Below are 16,026 nucleotides of genomic sequence, written 5' to 3'. Positions count from 1 at the left end.
AAGAAGTGACTTACCTAGGGTACATCCTCAAGGAGGGACAGTGGTGGTTGACTAAGGCCCGCAAAGAGACTGTGCTAAAGATACCTGCACTGACCTCCAGAAAACAGGTGAGGGAATTCCTGGGTACCGTGGGGTTCTGAGGCTCTGGATTTTGGGGTTTGCTGAAATTGCAAAACCCCTATATGAGGCTACCGAAGAAGGACAGGACTTCAACTGGATGCAGGAAAGGCAAGAGGCCTTTGAAACCCTAAAACGCAAGCGCTTAGAGGCCCCTGCCCTAGGACTACCAGACATAAGTAAACCTGTCTATATGTGGATGAACGTAAAGATATTGCAAAAGGGGTCCTCACCCAGAGAGTAGGGCCCTGGAAGAGACCTATTGCATACCTATCAAAGAAATTAGACCCTGTAGCAGCTGGATGGCCCCCCTGCCTGCTAATTATAGCAGCAGTGGCCCTGCTGGTTAAGGATGCTAACAAGTTAACCCTGGGACAGGACCTGCTTGTGGCAACCCCTCATGCCCTCAAGGGGGTGCTCAAGCAAGCCCCCTCCATCGATGGTTGAGCAATGCCTGACTAACTCATTATCAGGCTCTGCTCCTAAATCCGCCCAGGATCACCTTCCAGGTACCAACAGCCCTGAACCCAGTCACGCTGTTGCCAGATCCCGATCTCAGGGACCCACTCCACGACTGTACTGAAATTGTGGCACAGGTGCATTGCATCAGACCTGACCTGAAGGATGTTCCCTTGCCTGACGCCGAAGAAACCTGGTACACAGATGGAAGCAGCTTCATCAGAAATGGTAAAAGGCATGCTGGGGGAGCGGTCACAACCACCTCGAGATCATTTGGGCCAAGCCACTGCCAATAGGTACATCGGCCCAAAAAGCTGAACTGATTGCGCTTACCAAAGCCCTAAAGATGAGTAAAGGAAAGAGATTCAACCTCTACACAGATAGCAGATATGCATTTGCCACTGCCCATATTCATGGGGCCATCTATCAAAAGAGGGGCCTCCTTACTGCAGAGGGAAAGACTATTAAAAATAAACAAGAGATCTTAGACCCCCTGCAAGCTCTCTTAACCAACAAAACTAGCCATAATCCACTGCCGGGGTCACCAAAAAGGAAACAACCCCACCCAGAAGGGAAATAATCTGGCTGACACGACAGCTAAAGAAATATCCCTGACCTCCACGATCCTGCCCATTCTTGTTGGTCCCGGAGCAAGGGAACTGCCTAAAACTCCCCACTATAGCCCTGAGGACTTAGCCTGGATACACACTCTCCCTATGACTCAATGCCTAGAGGGCTGGTGGAGGACAATGGATGGAAAAGTTATCCTACCTCAGAATTTAGGCATAAGATTGCTCAAGAAAATACATCAAGCATCACACATGGGCACCTAAAGGATGCAAGACTTACTAAGAAGGGCCAAAGTTAAAATTCAGGAAGGAAATCAAGCCATTAAAAAAACTTTTAGGCATTGTCATGCCTGCCAATTAACTAACTCAGCTCGGTCCCATGCTAACCCAGGATCCCGGAGCAGAGGGACACGACCGGGTACATATTGGGAGACTGATTTCACTGAGATCAAACAGGGAAAATTGGATATAAATATTTACTAGTATTCATAGACACCTTTTCTGGATGGACTGAGGCCTACCCAACCAAGCATGAGACTGCTCATGTGATAGCCAAGAAGCTAATCGAAGAGATCCTGCCCAGGTATGGTTTCCCAACTACAATCGGATCAGATAATGGGCCAGCCTTTGTCTCTCAGGTAAGCCAGGGAATAGCCACTGCACTGGGGGCCAATTGGAAACTACATTGTGCTTAGAGACCCCAGAGTTCAGGACCGGTAGAAAGAATGAATAAAACTCTAAAAGAGGCCGCAACTCAGAGCCATATATGAAGCTGCTGTCCCTCCACAACCCCACAGGTTTAAACTGGGTGACTGGGTCTTCATCCGCAGACACCAACGGAAAAATCTCGAAGGGCCCCTTTGTGATCCTCTTGACGACTCCTACCGTACTCAAAGTGGACGACGTTGTGGCTTGGCACTACTCCCACGCAAAACCTGCCGACCCATTTGCAGTCCCAGAAGATTACAAGGGAGACACCTGGAAGGCATCCCCACACCCTTCAAATTCATTCAAGCTCCGCATCTGACGAGACCCATCCTGCTAACCTGTCTATTGTTGACATTGAACTGCTTATCGGGTGATGGCACCTTTCCTGCAAGTAACATAAATCCCCATATGCCCCTTAGCATGATCCCCCAGATACCTGTGAGCTGGCTGAGCAGAACCCATGATTGGGTTCGCCAGTTACAAGACAAGGGGGGAATGTAGGACCCTGAGACCCTCTTCATTCACCAGCTACCCCCCAATCCCTCCAGACCCCACTAATTGCTCTTTTAGATTCTGTAAAATGCTTGGCTGCTGCTTTAGACATGCCTAAACACACCCTGTCAACCCTGACTCCTGCCTGCTATACCCCTCCTTCCAGGAAACTATATATTAACCAAGTCCGAGCATAAAAACTGCCCTATAAGGTAAAAATGGAGACCCCTGGCCCCACAGGAGTCAGCACATTCCACAGCCCTGAGAATAGCACCTACCAATAAGAAACTTCCAGGGCTGCATCTTATACATCCAATCAGTTTAAAATTATGTTGGCGCGCGCAGGCTCCTTGAACCAACCAAAATGTATCTTTGGTATATCTCCTCCCCTTTGTCTAAAACCTATAAAAGGCTCCACTCTCCTTTACTCTGGGCTCTCAGCACGGATCTGTTGAGTTGGTGAGGTCTGAGAGCCCGAGCTTAAGCCCGAATAAACCATAAACCTTTGCTTTTGCATTTTGGTGTGTTGGGTCCTCGGTGGTCTTTTTGGGGTCCAGTGGATGAGGTACAACAATATTGCCATTCTCCCTTTGATGGGCAGCATCTGGATCCCCTTATCTTTAATCTTATTTATTCATTCAGTATTTTCTGAGACAGGGTCTACCTGTAGCCCCAGCTGGCCTGAAACTTACTATACAAGACCAGGCTGGCCTCAATCTCACAGAGATCTGCCTGCCTCTGCCTCTCCAGTGCTGGGATTAGAGCTGTGCACCATCACATCCAGCCTTATTTATTTAATTTTTTTTTTTTTGAGACGGGATATCTGTGTAGCTCCAGCTGGCCTGGAACTCACCATGTAGACCAGGCTGGCCTTGAATGCACAGAGATCTGCCTGCCTTTGCTTCCTGATGCTGGGATTAAAGGCATGTGCCACCATGCTTAGTTTGAGTCATGGTCTCCTGAATCTGAGGCTGGCTGTAAGCTCACTATGTACCATGGACTTCTGATTTTCCTGAATCCTGGGTTATAGACTTCTGCCCCTATGCCCAGTTTATGCGATGCTGGGGATGGAAGCTGGGGCCTTGAGCATGCTAGGTGGCACTCTACAAATTGAGCTACATCCCAAGAGTCTCTCTGTGCTTGCTATTTTTTAATCTACTGATGAGCAGTTTACTGAGCAGAAGGAGCAGGGTGGGGACAGGCGCCACCCATGTGGGGCACGGGTGGAAGTCACGCCAAAGGCCTCACCTTCTGCAGGTCTGTGTGCAGCTGTTTCAGCATCACCTCCAGTTGGTACACCTTGCCTGTCAGGTCCAGCGGCGGCTCCTCACTGGAGAGACAGAGAATGGGGTCAAGCCTGAGGCCTACTAATCTCTTGGGAAGGCTCTTGGCCATAGCTGTGAGGGACACAGGATGCTGGCCCTCTGGTCTCTGGTGAGTCTTCTCCTTTCTGAAAGCCCAGAGGGTGCCTGACACAGAGGAGCAGCTCTGTGGAGAACCCAGTAGGGAGCCGTCCCGCCTTCCTCAGACAGGTCACCTGTGGATGTGGATGGGGTCCAGGGAGCACCAGGCCTGGCCAAGGTTGGGTGGGGCCCACTCTGAAGTATTGCCCCCAGGAAGGGGCCTGTGTGATCTTAGGAACCTCTGCCTATTCATAGGATACAGATCATTGCATGCCCACCCTACACCCAGAAAGCCCATGTCAATGGACAACAGCATTATTAATGATGGTGGAGTTATAGACAGTTGTTAGCCACCATGTGGGTACTGGGATTCAAACCTGGGTCTTCTGCAAGAGCAGCCAATGTCAGCCCCATACCCATTTTCTATAACTACAGGGGCCCACACTTTTGGTGGAAGTTGAGATCTAAGACCAACTAAGGTGTAAAGGAAAACAAAATTAAAATCGTCCTTGAAAAAGGTTTCCACAAACCACTAAGTACTGTGCAGGTGTGGCAGGCAAGACCCTGTGGGGAGGCTTGGCAGGATTGTAAGCACACTGTTCAATTCCTCGTAGGCAGCATGGCCCTTTATACGGCCCCTGCCTCTCCTTGGCTTTCTGTTGAGTACAAGCACTCAAACTTGCCACACGCAGTTGGAAGAGCCAGGAGTGAGATGCCAAAGTGAACGTGTCTCCCTGTCCTCCTCCCTCCTCATGAAGCCTCCAGAGGGTGAGGCTTGGTTTCAGTCTGCGTGGGGTCCTAAGATGGCCTGTCTAGGCTGGTAGTGTAGACACTATGAAAAGTGATGTGAAAGGAGCAAGTCTCCATCACCAGGCGACCTAGCAAGGAGGGGATCAAATGACAGATGGAGATGGAGGCCGAGGGTTGGGAGGCTGCCAGATGCTCGGGGTTCAAAGTTGGAAGGATGGGGATGGATGCTCTGTTGTCACAATGTCCTGGGCCATCTGTGAAGGCAGGGCTGCTCAGAGTCTGTCTGGCCACTGCTGGTCCCCAGGGCATGAGTGGCATACCATAACAAATCTAGTCACCAGGTGAGGGGGGCTCCTGCCCTGAGAGCAAAGGGGAGGCCTGCAGCCCCCACCCGCTCTCTCTTTATGTAGTTGTGCTGCCTGACAGGCCCTGGAGTCATAGCCTGAGTATTCCCCAGGGAAACTCACCTCATGGTGGGCGTGGTTCTGGGGGTCTGGGGCCCCCGCTCCAGGCTCAGGTGGCTGTGGACAGGACTATGCGCAGGAGGGGTGTCTGGGCTCAAGGCTGGGTCATTCAGAGAGAAAAGCGAGACAGCTCTTTGCACTGCCAGGGAGAGAGAGGTGACGACTGAGTTCTTCTGGGTGGGTAGGCAGGATCTCAGCTTCTTCCTGACTGACACCTCCTAAATCTCCATCTCATTCCCTCCACATTCCCCCTCTCTGAGGCAGGGTCTCACTTTGTAGCCCAGGCTGGTGTTGAACTCACAGTGATCCTCCTGCCTTAGCCTTGGGTGCTGAGATACAGGCAATAGTCACAATGCTGTTTCCTTTGTTTCTTTTCTGAGGCAGGCTGTGTCACTCTATAACTTGGGTTGACCTCACACTCATCATAATCCTCCTGTCTCAGTCTCCTGAGTGTTGGACTTAGAGGTTAGCGTGCCTGGCTCCATCATACTTTGGATAGGTCACACAGGCATCAGGATGGATTCTTGCCAAAAATCCCAGCCAAATAAAATGGGAATGCAGAATCATTACAGCCTGCTGCTGACCAAGCCTTGAAGATCCAACTGCGGGTACAGGCTGAATGGAAAGGAAGAGGAGCTGAGAACGGTGATGCAGCCCTGTGATCCCAGCAACTGGGAGGCTGAGACAGGGCGATGGCCACAGGTTCAAGGCCAACCTGGGCTGTAGGCAGTTAACAGCCTGTCTCAAAAAATAAAAAGATAATAAGAAGTACACTGTTGGAGGGCTGGGGTGTCTTACCTGGAATCCCTATATCCCATCCCTAACACCACACACAAGAGTAACTTATGTGACTTAAACAGTAAACACTGATCTTCATGTTTAAAGTGTACAATGTGGGGCTGAGCATGATACATGCTTGTAATTCATGGGAGGCTGAGGCAGGAGGATTTTGAGTTTGAGAATAGTTTGGGCTACATAGACACTGTCTTTTTTTTTTTTTTTTGAGACAGGGTCTCCCTTTAGCTGTCCTGGAACTCACTAGGTAGCCCCAGCTGGCCTTGAACTCACGGGGATCTGCCTGCCTTTGCCTCCCTAGTGCTAGGATTAAAGGTGTGCGCCACTACTCCCGGCTTATAAGCTCTGTCTTAATAAAAGAAAAAGACCCATACAATAATTACCACTACCACCACCAAAACCAGTGATTGCAGAGTATGGGCTTCTCCTGATTTCTTCGGTTTTCTTTTTGTGTATGGTGCTGGGGATGGAAACCAGGGCCTCACACATGCTGGGTGAGTGCTCTCCCAGTGGGCAACAGCCCCAGCCCTTTTCCTGATTTTGTTTTTTTGTTTTTGTTTTGTGACAGGGTCTCCCTGTAGCTCCAGCTGTCTTGGAACTCCCTATGTAGACCAGGCTGGCCTCCATTTCACAGAGAACCACTGGCCTCTTAAGTGCAGGGATTAAAGGAATGAGCCACCACGCCTTGTGATCCTCATGGCTCTAGTATCAAATAGCTGGGATAACAGGCCTTTGCCAGCCTGCCTTTACCCGTTTTCTGTTCATGCTGCCCCTCCCGCCCCGTTCTATGGTGCTGGGGATTGAACCTTTTTGCTCTTAAGCTAGGTGGGTGCTCTACTACTGAGTTATATTCTAATTTTGTTTAACTTAAATTTACTTATTTATATTTTATGTGTATGAGTGTTTTGCCTGCATGTATTTACATACATACATATATATATACACACACCAAATATGTGCAATGCCTGAGGTCAGAAGAGGGTGTCAGGTCCCCTGGAACTGGAGTTACAAATGGTTGTTAGCCACCATGTGGGTATTGGGAACTAAAACCAGGTCTTCTGCAAGAGCAGCCAGTGATCTTAACCCCCTGAGCCATCTCTCCAGCCTTGTTTAAACTTTTTATTTTGAGATAGGCTCTCACTAAGTTGCCCAGGCTGGTACTGAACTCAATCTGCAGTTCAGGCTGGAATTAACTCCTGATCCTTTTGTCTCAGTGCTGTGATGCCCCACATGCCCCACCATGCCCAGCTTCCTTAAGTGATCTCTGCATTGTTCCAATGATTTCTTCCTTTTCTCTTTTAAAATTAAAAAACATTTTGCTTTTCTTTCTTTTTTGAGACAGGGTCTCCCCGTAGCCGCAGCTGGCCTGGAACTCACTATGTAGACCAGATTGGCCTTGAACTCACAGAGATCTGCCTGCCTCTGCCTCCCAATTAAAGGTGGGGGTTAAAGGTGTACGCCACCACGCCTGGCCTAAAAAACATTTTTTTATATGCACACATGTCTGTATGAGTGTATGCCACGTATGTGCTGGTGCCTGCAGAAGCCAGAGTAGAGTGTCAGACCCCCTGAAGGTGGAGTTACAGGTGGTTGTGAGCTATCTAGTCTGGGTGCTGGGAACCTAACTTGGGTTCTCAGCAAGAGCGACAAGTGCTCTTAAACACTGGGCCATTTCTCCAGACTCTTTCTTTCTTTCTTTCTTTCTTCTTTCTTTCTTTCTTTCTTTCTTTCTTTCTTTCTTTCTTTCTTTCTTTCTTTCCTCCCTCCCTCCCTCCCTCCCTCCCTTCCTTCCTTCCTTCCTTCCTTCCTAAATTTTTTTTAACATATGTTGATTTAACTGTGGGTACTGGCATGCTGCGGCATGCATGTGGAACATGGAGGACTGCTTTCCTGCCACCTTGTGGGATCTGGGGATGGAGCTCAGGCTGTCAGGATTGCTCTTAGGCACCTGGACTGCTCACACTCTTATTTTGAACTCAGGGCTTCAGACATGCTAGTAGTGCTTTAAGGAGGAGGCATGTTGCTGTCCATCTTTTCAGTTATTATGACTGCTCAGAAAAAAAAAGCCAAACTGGAAGCCAAGGCAGGAAGACCCTAAGTGTCGACCACGTAACAAGAGCCCATGAAATAAATTAGTAGTTTTGGCCTTTTGAGACAGGGTTTTCCTGTAGCCCCAGCAGGCTTGGAATTCCCTAAGTAGACCAGGCTGGTCTCGCTCTCACAGAGATCCGCCTGTTTCTGTTTCTCGAGTGCTGGGACTAAAAGTATGCACCACCAAGCCTGGTAAGATCCTGTTTTTTTTTGTTTTTTTTTTTTTAAAAAAAAACAACAACAAAAGATTAACGGGGTTGGGGAGAAGGCTCAATGGAGTATATGCTTGCTGTTCATGCATGGAGATCTATGGATCTCCAGCATGCACATAAAAAAAGGCAGGTGGGGAGGACTGGAGAGATGACTCCACAGTCAAAAGCACTGGCTGGTCTTGCAGAGGACCCAGGTTTGGTTTCTAGCACCCAGAGGGCAGCTGACAACCATCCATAATAGTTCCAGGGGTTCTGATGCTCTCTTCCAGCCTCCACAGACACTGCATGCATGGATGCACTTACATACATGCAGGCAAAACATTCATATGCTGGACTTGGTAGCACACGCCTTTAATCCCAGCACTTGGGAGGCAGAGGCAGATGGAGCTTTGTGAGTTCAAGGCCAGCCTGGTCTACACAGAGTTCTAGGTTAGCTGGGGCTACAGGGAGACCCTGTCTCAAACAAACAAACAAACACACACAAAAAAAGCCAGGTGGGCGTGGTAGCCTACCTGTGATACCAGTGCTGAAGGCAGAGACAGGGAGTTCCTGGAGCAAGATGGCTTGTTAGACTGGCTAAATCAGTGAGCTCTGGGTTCAGTGAGAAATCCTGTCTCAGTAAGTAAAAAGTGGAGGATGACTGAGAAGACACATGACATCAGCCTCTGGCCTCAACATACACATGTGTGTCTATGCACCCACATACATGCAAACATTTATATATACATGCATGCACACACCACACACACACACACACACACACACACCAAAAACAACCCTAAACAAAACAAAACAAAAAACCCTTAAAAATAAAGCAATTCACAGGGTATGGTAGTGCACCCTTTTGATCCTAGCACTCAGGAGGCAGAGGCAAGGGGATTTCTGTAAGTTTCAGGCCAGCCTGGTCCTCACAGTGAGTTCCAGGACAGCTGGGGCTACAAAGCGAGACTCTATCTAAAAAAGAAAGAAGGAATTCTTCAGCCTCTCACTTAATGAGACTGCATAATCACACTGGCACGCTCATCTGTATCTGTTGAAAGCACCTGTCTTCCGTTCCACTGGGGTCCTGTCCTGCTCAGGGGTGCCTTCACTGTCTCCCCTTCTCCCCAAGCTCCAAATTTTACAAAGAAGGAAACAGCTGCCTAGGTGATGGTGCCTGGGTGGAGATCATTGCCACCAATGAGCTTCTCTAAGCTTCACGCACATGGCTCATACTTCCCTGGGGCCTGGAGCAGATGGAGAGTGGCTTTGTGGGTGGGAGGGGGCTTTCTGGGGCTCATGCTGAGGGGCTGGTATTGGGCAGCTCCATAGACGAAACTGTGGTCGCTGACAGCACCTGGGTCTCCAGGGAGAGGCCTGGGGTACTCTACAACTTCCTGGCTCAGACCCAGTTATCCTGGTCCCAGAGTGCCTGGAAAACCAGGCTAGACTGAGGAGGTGGCTTGGCTGCCCGCACCCTCCCTCCTTCTCCCACATGCACTCCCATATTATGAGAGCCCTGAGCAAACCTGCCTGCTGTTCTGGGGGAATCCAAAGATTTTATGTGTAAGTGTGCCCAAGTGCATGTATGTATACACATGCATACAGGTGGCTGTTAACCCCTGTGTGGATGCTGGGAACCAAACCTGGTCCTCTGAAAAAGCAGCAAGTGCTCCTAACTGCTGAGTCATCTCTCCAGCCTCTTCCTTCATGATTCTAATTTTCCTTCTTTCCTTCCTTCCTTCCTCCCTCCCTCCCTCCTTCCCTCCCTCCTTCCCTCCCTTTCTTATCAAGAGGTGGTTTTTTTGTTGGTTGTGGGTCTTTTGAGACAGGGTCTCTTCATAGCCCCAGCTGGCCTGGAACTTGCTATGTAGACCAGGCTGGCCTCAAACTCACAGACATCCACCTGCCTCTGCCTCATGAGTGCTGGGATTAAAGGTGTACACCACCATGCCCAGCCTCCTACAACAGTTCCTAGTACTGTGAATGAGTGTAAGTTCATGTACTGCTCAGGACTCTGAGGAGCAGCAATAGATTTTACAGATGAGCAACCGAGGCAAGGGGGTTAATGGCTTGTCACAAGGCTCCTCAGAGGCAAAACTGGGGTTCACACCAGGCAATAGGCTCTGGTTTCCTCATCAACCCATTTGATACTTTCTCCACCGGGACCCAGTCAGCTGAGCCCTGACTCTTTCAACCTGGTACTAGGCCCCAAAGGCTAGTCCTTCCTGAAGTGAGGGGCCCACACAACATTAGGCCTGACATTACCTGTGTAGTGGGGATGTCAAAGTATGTGTGACATCCTCAGGACTATAGCTAGGTGGCATGCCTTTAATTGCAGCAGAGGCAGGCGGATCTCTGTGAGTTCTAGTCCACCAGAGACCTTATCTCAAAAAAACTAAATCAAAACCAAAACATAAAAAAAAAGAAACAAAAAAACCCCACAAAACAAACCCCATTCACTCGCTCACTCACTCACTCACTCACTCACTCACTCACTCACTCACTCACTCACTCACTCACTCACTCAGTGCTGGGTCTTACACATGACCATTCTACCACATCCCAGAAACCCCCAATCTGAACTGGGCACATGGCTGCATTCCACAGCAAGGTGTGGCCATGGGCTAAGGCTCTGGCCACTGGGGGATATGCACAAGGACTGTGAGGCTTTGAGAGCATCCCTAGAGGGAAGGTGTGCATCTTCCTCTACTGCTGGTGGAGGAGAGGATAGCAGCCAGGGTGGTGGGCTGGCAAGAGTCTGGACTCTGCTCAATTTGTGCTAGCATCACCTGCAGTCCAACTGCTCACAGGACTTTTTTGTTTTCTCATACAGCCCAGGTCTCAAACTCACTACATAGCTGAGGTTGGCCTTGAACTCCTGATGCGCTTGCCTTCGCCTCCCAAGTGCCTGGGGTTATAAAGCCTGTGCTACCATACTTAATGCATCCAGGAATCTTTTTTTTTTTTTAAAAACCTCGGTCATGATGAGTCGGAATCATTATCTACAAGAAAACTTTTCATGCTTAAGCCACTGCGTTTTCTGCTACATGCAGCCAAGCCAAATTTAAATCTTATTTGGATTACTGAGACTCTTTTTAGAGTTCAGGCTGGCCTAGAGAGCATGATGCATCTGTCTCAGCTTTGTAAGTGCTAGGATGACCATGCCTGGCTGGATTACTGTACTTGTACAGTAATGACCCGGGGCACCGCTTGTGGAGGGCTTGCAATATGCAAGGTTTCACAGGCAGCCCTTCATACAGCTGTTACTGCAGCCCCAGGCAGTTGGTGAGGTTACTCCTCCTCTGGAAGACCAGGCAGTGGGAGCATCAGAGAACGGTATCTGTTTGGGTTGCAGTTTGCAAATAACAGGGACAGGTCTTTAACTCTGGCCCAGCAAAGCCATAGGGCCTCCAGTGATCCTTCTAGAATGGAATCACTGAGGCTCGGGTACGGTTGTATAGAGGCTACCTACCTTCGTATGCCTTGGCAGCGTTCACCAGGCTGGACCACTCCAGGCCAGCAGCTGTGTCCGGCAGTGGCATCATCCCAGGGTCCAGGCGCCGCAGAGACCGGTCCCGTCCGTCAGCCAGTGAGAGTTCCGAAGCTGAGATGGCAGCTAGGTAGGAGAGTGGGGACAGGGAGATGGTTGAGCATGACAGCATGGAAGGCACAGAGATGCAGATATTCTACACCGTTCACAGAAGCGAAGTGACCAGAAGCTCCTACAGGGCAAGCGCACCACGATGCTGGGTGCTGTTTTCTGTAGTGTTAAGGGAGGCTTTGCTGGGGCCTCTGAGACAAGCATTCCAGATAGATGTAACAGCCAGAGTGAAACCCCTGAAGCTTAAGGAACACTGAGGAGGACCAGGTATCTCAGAAGAGAGCAGAGGGAGGTGAAGTCAGAGAAGTGACAAGCCTGGTGGTCACCATGAGGACTTGGGTCTCCACAGCAGTGCTATAGGACAGGAGGACATCCTCACATTCCCGTGACAGATCCTGCCTGGACTTATAGGCCCAAAGACTCTGTAACTTCCATATTTACTTCCCAGCCAACAGCCATCACCTCTGGTGTTTTGAGATGCATGTGTCTGCAAGGCAGAAGCCTGAGCTAGAGGTCACCCAGGCCCTGTCCTTAGGGGAGATAACCCAGAGTGGACAGGGCTGTAATCAGGGAACAAGGCAGAGTGATCAGGCATGGGTGGTACAGGAGAACCCTCCCCTGGGCTTGACAGGCCAAGAGGAGGAAGTTTTCCAGGGAACAAGGTGTCTGTCCAGATGGAATGTGTGGTAGAGCTGGAGGGAGGAGCTCAGATCCTCCTGTGGAGTGTGGGCCCTGCACAGGCTACACTCAGCTTCTCCTCAATGTCCTGTGCACCAGACCCCACCCAGGCACAGGTAGGGAATCAAGGCTGAGGGCAGAGGCAGGAGACCAGAGTGGATTTAGGAAGGATGAGGAGGCCTGGCTTGTATGCCAGCCTTGGGGGAGGGCTACAGGAAGGAGCAGTGGCTGAGTCAGGCCTAAAGGAAGAGGTTGAGTTACCAGGAAGAGGGCTGGAAAGAGCTCAGCAGTTCGTGGAGTGCCCTGAGGGTGGTCTCTGGGGCTAAAGCCTCAAAACACCAGAGGGGGGAGGGTAGGGGGGTACCATGGGAGGATTTACAATTTTTGGTTTTTTTGAGACAAGATCTCTTGTATATCAAGCTAGCCTGGAACTCACTATACAGCTGAGGCTGGCCTTGAACTCCTGATCTTCCTGCCTTTATCTCCTAAGCGCTAGGCCCATAGGCATGTGCCCCTATACCTTTACTATGGGATTTTAAGAGATAAGATAGACCCCCTAAAAGCGCCCTGGTATCTCCTTTATCCTATTCCCCACAATGTGCAAGAGATATGGGGCCATGACCCCTTAGGTGAGATCTTTTGCATGAAACATCACTGAATTCAAGATGGCCTGGATCTTAGAAAATATGGTGTGCTGGGGATGGAGAGATGGCTCAGGGGTTAAGAGCACTGGCTGCTCTTGCAGAGGGCCCAGTTTTGATTCCCAGCACCCACATGGTGGCTAATAACTGTAACTGAAGTTACAGGGGATTCAATGCCCTCTTCTGTCCTCTGTGGGCATTGTACCACATGGGTGAATTTACATGCAGCCAATACTCTCACACACATAAAATAAAAATAATATTAAAAAAAGAAAATGAGGTGTGCCATACATTTTTCAACACCTCCAAAGGCCAAGCAGCACCCCTAATCTATCCCATCAGCATGCTGCAATGAAGCTGCCTGCCTCTCCTCCCAGGGGCAATATGTAGTCAGGAGTGATGGCTCCTGCTTGAAGTTTGAGGCCAGCCTGGACTCTTCTTGTCTCAATCCAACAGGGCTGGGCATGGTAGTAAACTTTTTTTTTTTTTTTTTGGTCTTTTTGAGACAGAGTCTCCCTGTAGCCCCAGCTGTCCTGGAACTCACTATGTAGACCAGGCTGGCCTTGAACTCACAGAGATCTGTCTGCCCTCTGCCTCCCGAGTGCTGGGATTAAAGGCATGGACCACCACGCCCAGCTTTCTAGTGAACTTTTTAATCCCTGCACTCAGGCAGATGCAATAAACATTTGCTAGGTGACTGGGTAGGTAAGTCTTACTCAGTCCAAACCCCCAAGCATGGGGCATTGGGGGAAGTCAGGTTGTTAAGTAAACATTCAGAAAGCGGCTGCTTAGGTGGGAGCAGGGAGGTGGGGTGGTGGTGGTGGTAGTAGGAGCTGGGGAGCTGCTGATGTAGGCACCTGCCTTTCGGGGGCACCCTTTCCTCCCTCATGACCACCAGGTACCTCCCATGAGCAGTGCCCCCCAACTTCCCAGCTCTGGGTGACCTGCAGCCCTAGGCTGCCCAGGCTCACATTTCTTCTCCGGGAAGCTGTTGCCTGTGGCTGGGATGGTGCTGGGTGCCCCGCCGGGTTGGTGGGGGTGCTGGTGCTGGCGGCGGGCGGGCAGTGTGCTGGAGGGGAAGGTACAGGTGCTGGTGAAGAGCACGTCACTGGGCAGGCCTGGCTCCAGGCTGGCAGGGTTGGCAAAGCTGGGTTCCCGGCGCCCACTGCACAAGCTCTCGTCCGAAAGTGTTCGCTGCAGGCTCTTCTGGGGGGACTGCTGCCAAGATGGGGGTGGGGCAAGGGAGTGTCATGCTGGGCTTGTGGCCCCAGTCTTTGGGGGTGTCTTACCTACCTAGCATCCATTTTTCACCCTTGCTGATCAAAGTACTTGGTTTTTCTGGGAACTCCCTCTCCTTGACCTGTGACCATAGCTTCTGATCCTAGCCTCCAGCTCCAGGAAAGGGCTTGAAATCTTGGCCTGACTGGTTAGGGAGGGTGGCATGAGCCACAATGGACCAGAACCAGGTTAAGGCTCCCAAGGGCACCACGGACACCAACACACCCTGTAAGAACCTGGAGACTGAGGGCTTCTCCCCTCCCCCGCCCATTTTTTTTAAAGGATTGAACTCGGGCTTTTATTTTATTTTATTTTTTGGTCTTTTTCAGACAGGGTCTCCCTGTAGTCCCAGCTGTCCTGGAACTCACTATGTAGACCAGGTTGGCCTTGAACTCAGAGATCCATTTGCTTCCCCCTCCCAAGTGCTGGGATTAAAGGCGTGCGCCACCACATCTGGCTTGAACTCCAGATCTTATACAGGCATTCTACCACTAAGCTATGTCCCTAGTTATTTTTCTTTTTCTTTTCAGATACATTCTAGTCATGTAGCTCAGGGTGGTCTGGATCTTGTGACCCTCCTGCCTCAGCCTCCTGAGGGCTAAGACTACAGGCATGTGCCCCAATGCCCACTAAAGGGCTGTTTTGGTTGCCTCAGACAGCGTCTTCCCAACAGTGAGGGGCAGGCAGGGACGATGGGGCACTGCTGTACCTGCTGCTGTGGTCTCACCCTGTCCTCGGGAACAAGAGCCTGACTTTTCCCTGGGAGTCAGCTCTGCTCTTGGTCTTTGGGGCCTTCCCCAGCTGGCTTAAGTCCTGCTTCTGTCATGGACTAACAGGGGCCCTCACGTACAGATCCCCCGAAGACCAGCAGATGTTAAAGGCTGGGGACATGGCAGAGAGCACTGCCCTTCCCCATCCAGCCCTGGGCCACCTGGCACCAGCCACGCACCCCTGTGTCTCGTTCTTGCTCTGGCCCCAGGTTGTCCATGATGATAAGTTTCTTCAGGTCGTCCTCAATGGTCGACTTGTAGTTCTTCCGAGGGGACCGGAGGTCTCGCAGCGACGCCCTCAGTCGTGGTTGACCAAAGACGTTTTTTGCGTTAGTGTCCACCTGCCTGGAATGAGTGTGCTAGAGTTAGAGGGCCTGAAGGCTGGTTCTCAAAGCCAAGGGGGATTGCAGAAAGCTAGTCATACCAGGAAGTGACTGTGCCGCCCTCACGTCACCTGGCGCTGTCCACTCACCCACCACTCACCCACCACTCACTCACCCACCACTCCCCCACCACTCACCCACCACTCCCTCACTCCCCCACCACTCACCCACCACTCCCTCACTCCCCCACCACTCACCCACCACTCCCTCACTCCCCCACCACTCACCCACCACTCCCTCACTCCCCCACCACTCACCCACCACTCCCTCACTCCCCCACCACTCACCCACCACTCCCTCACTCCCCCACCACTCACCCACCACTCCCTCACTCCCCCACCACTCACCCACCACTCCCTCACTCCCCCACCACTCACCCACCACTCCCTCACTCCCCCACCACTCACCCACCACTCCCTCACTCCCCCACCACTCACCCACCACTCCCTCACTCCCCCACCACTCACCCACCACTCCCTCACTCCCCCACCACTCACCCACCACTCCCTCACTCCCCCACCACTCACCCACCACTCCCTCACTCCCCCACCACTCACCCACCACTCCCTCACTCCCCCACCACTCACCCACCACTCCCTCACTCCCCCACCACTCACCCACCACTCCCTCACT

At 51.1% G+C, this 16,026-nt stretch overlaps 1 protein-coding gene across 5 annotated transcripts in view; it reads right to left on the bottom strand.

The window, feature by feature from the left end:
- Window positions 1–16,026, bottom strand: part of Sipa1l3 (signal induced proliferation associated 1 like 3) — a 257,269-nt gene that overhangs the window by 9,980 nt on the left and 231,263 nt on the right. For 3 of the 5 annotated variants that reach the window (XM_029556583.1, XM_008853891.3, XM_029556582.1), the window contains 5 exons: window positions 15,190–15,355; window positions 13,934–14,180; window positions 11,515–11,658; window positions 4,966–5,101; window positions 3,594–3,675 (listed from right to left, as the gene is read on the bottom strand). In XM_029556583.1, the coding sequence (XP_029412443.1) occupies window positions 3,594–3,675; window positions 4,966–5,101; window positions 11,515–11,658; window positions 13,934–14,180; window positions 15,190–15,355 (775 nt within the window). The remainder of the gene's footprint in view (window positions 1–3,593; window positions 3,676–4,965; window positions 5,102–11,514; window positions 11,659–13,933; window positions 14,181–15,189; window positions 15,356–16,026) is intronic. The other 2 variants (XM_029556584.1, XM_008853892.3) reach the window with 2 other exon arrangements.

This window comes from Nannospalax galili, unplaced genomic scaffold (genome assembly GCF_000622305.1).
Source record: "Nannospalax galili isolate Female #2095 unplaced genomic scaffold, S.galili_v1.0 scaffold886, whole genome shotgun sequence".
Taxonomy (NCBI): domain Eukaryota; kingdom Metazoa; phylum Chordata; class Mammalia; order Rodentia; family Spalacidae; genus Nannospalax; species Nannospalax galili.
This window is presented reverse-complemented; position numbering and strand designations above follow the sequence as displayed.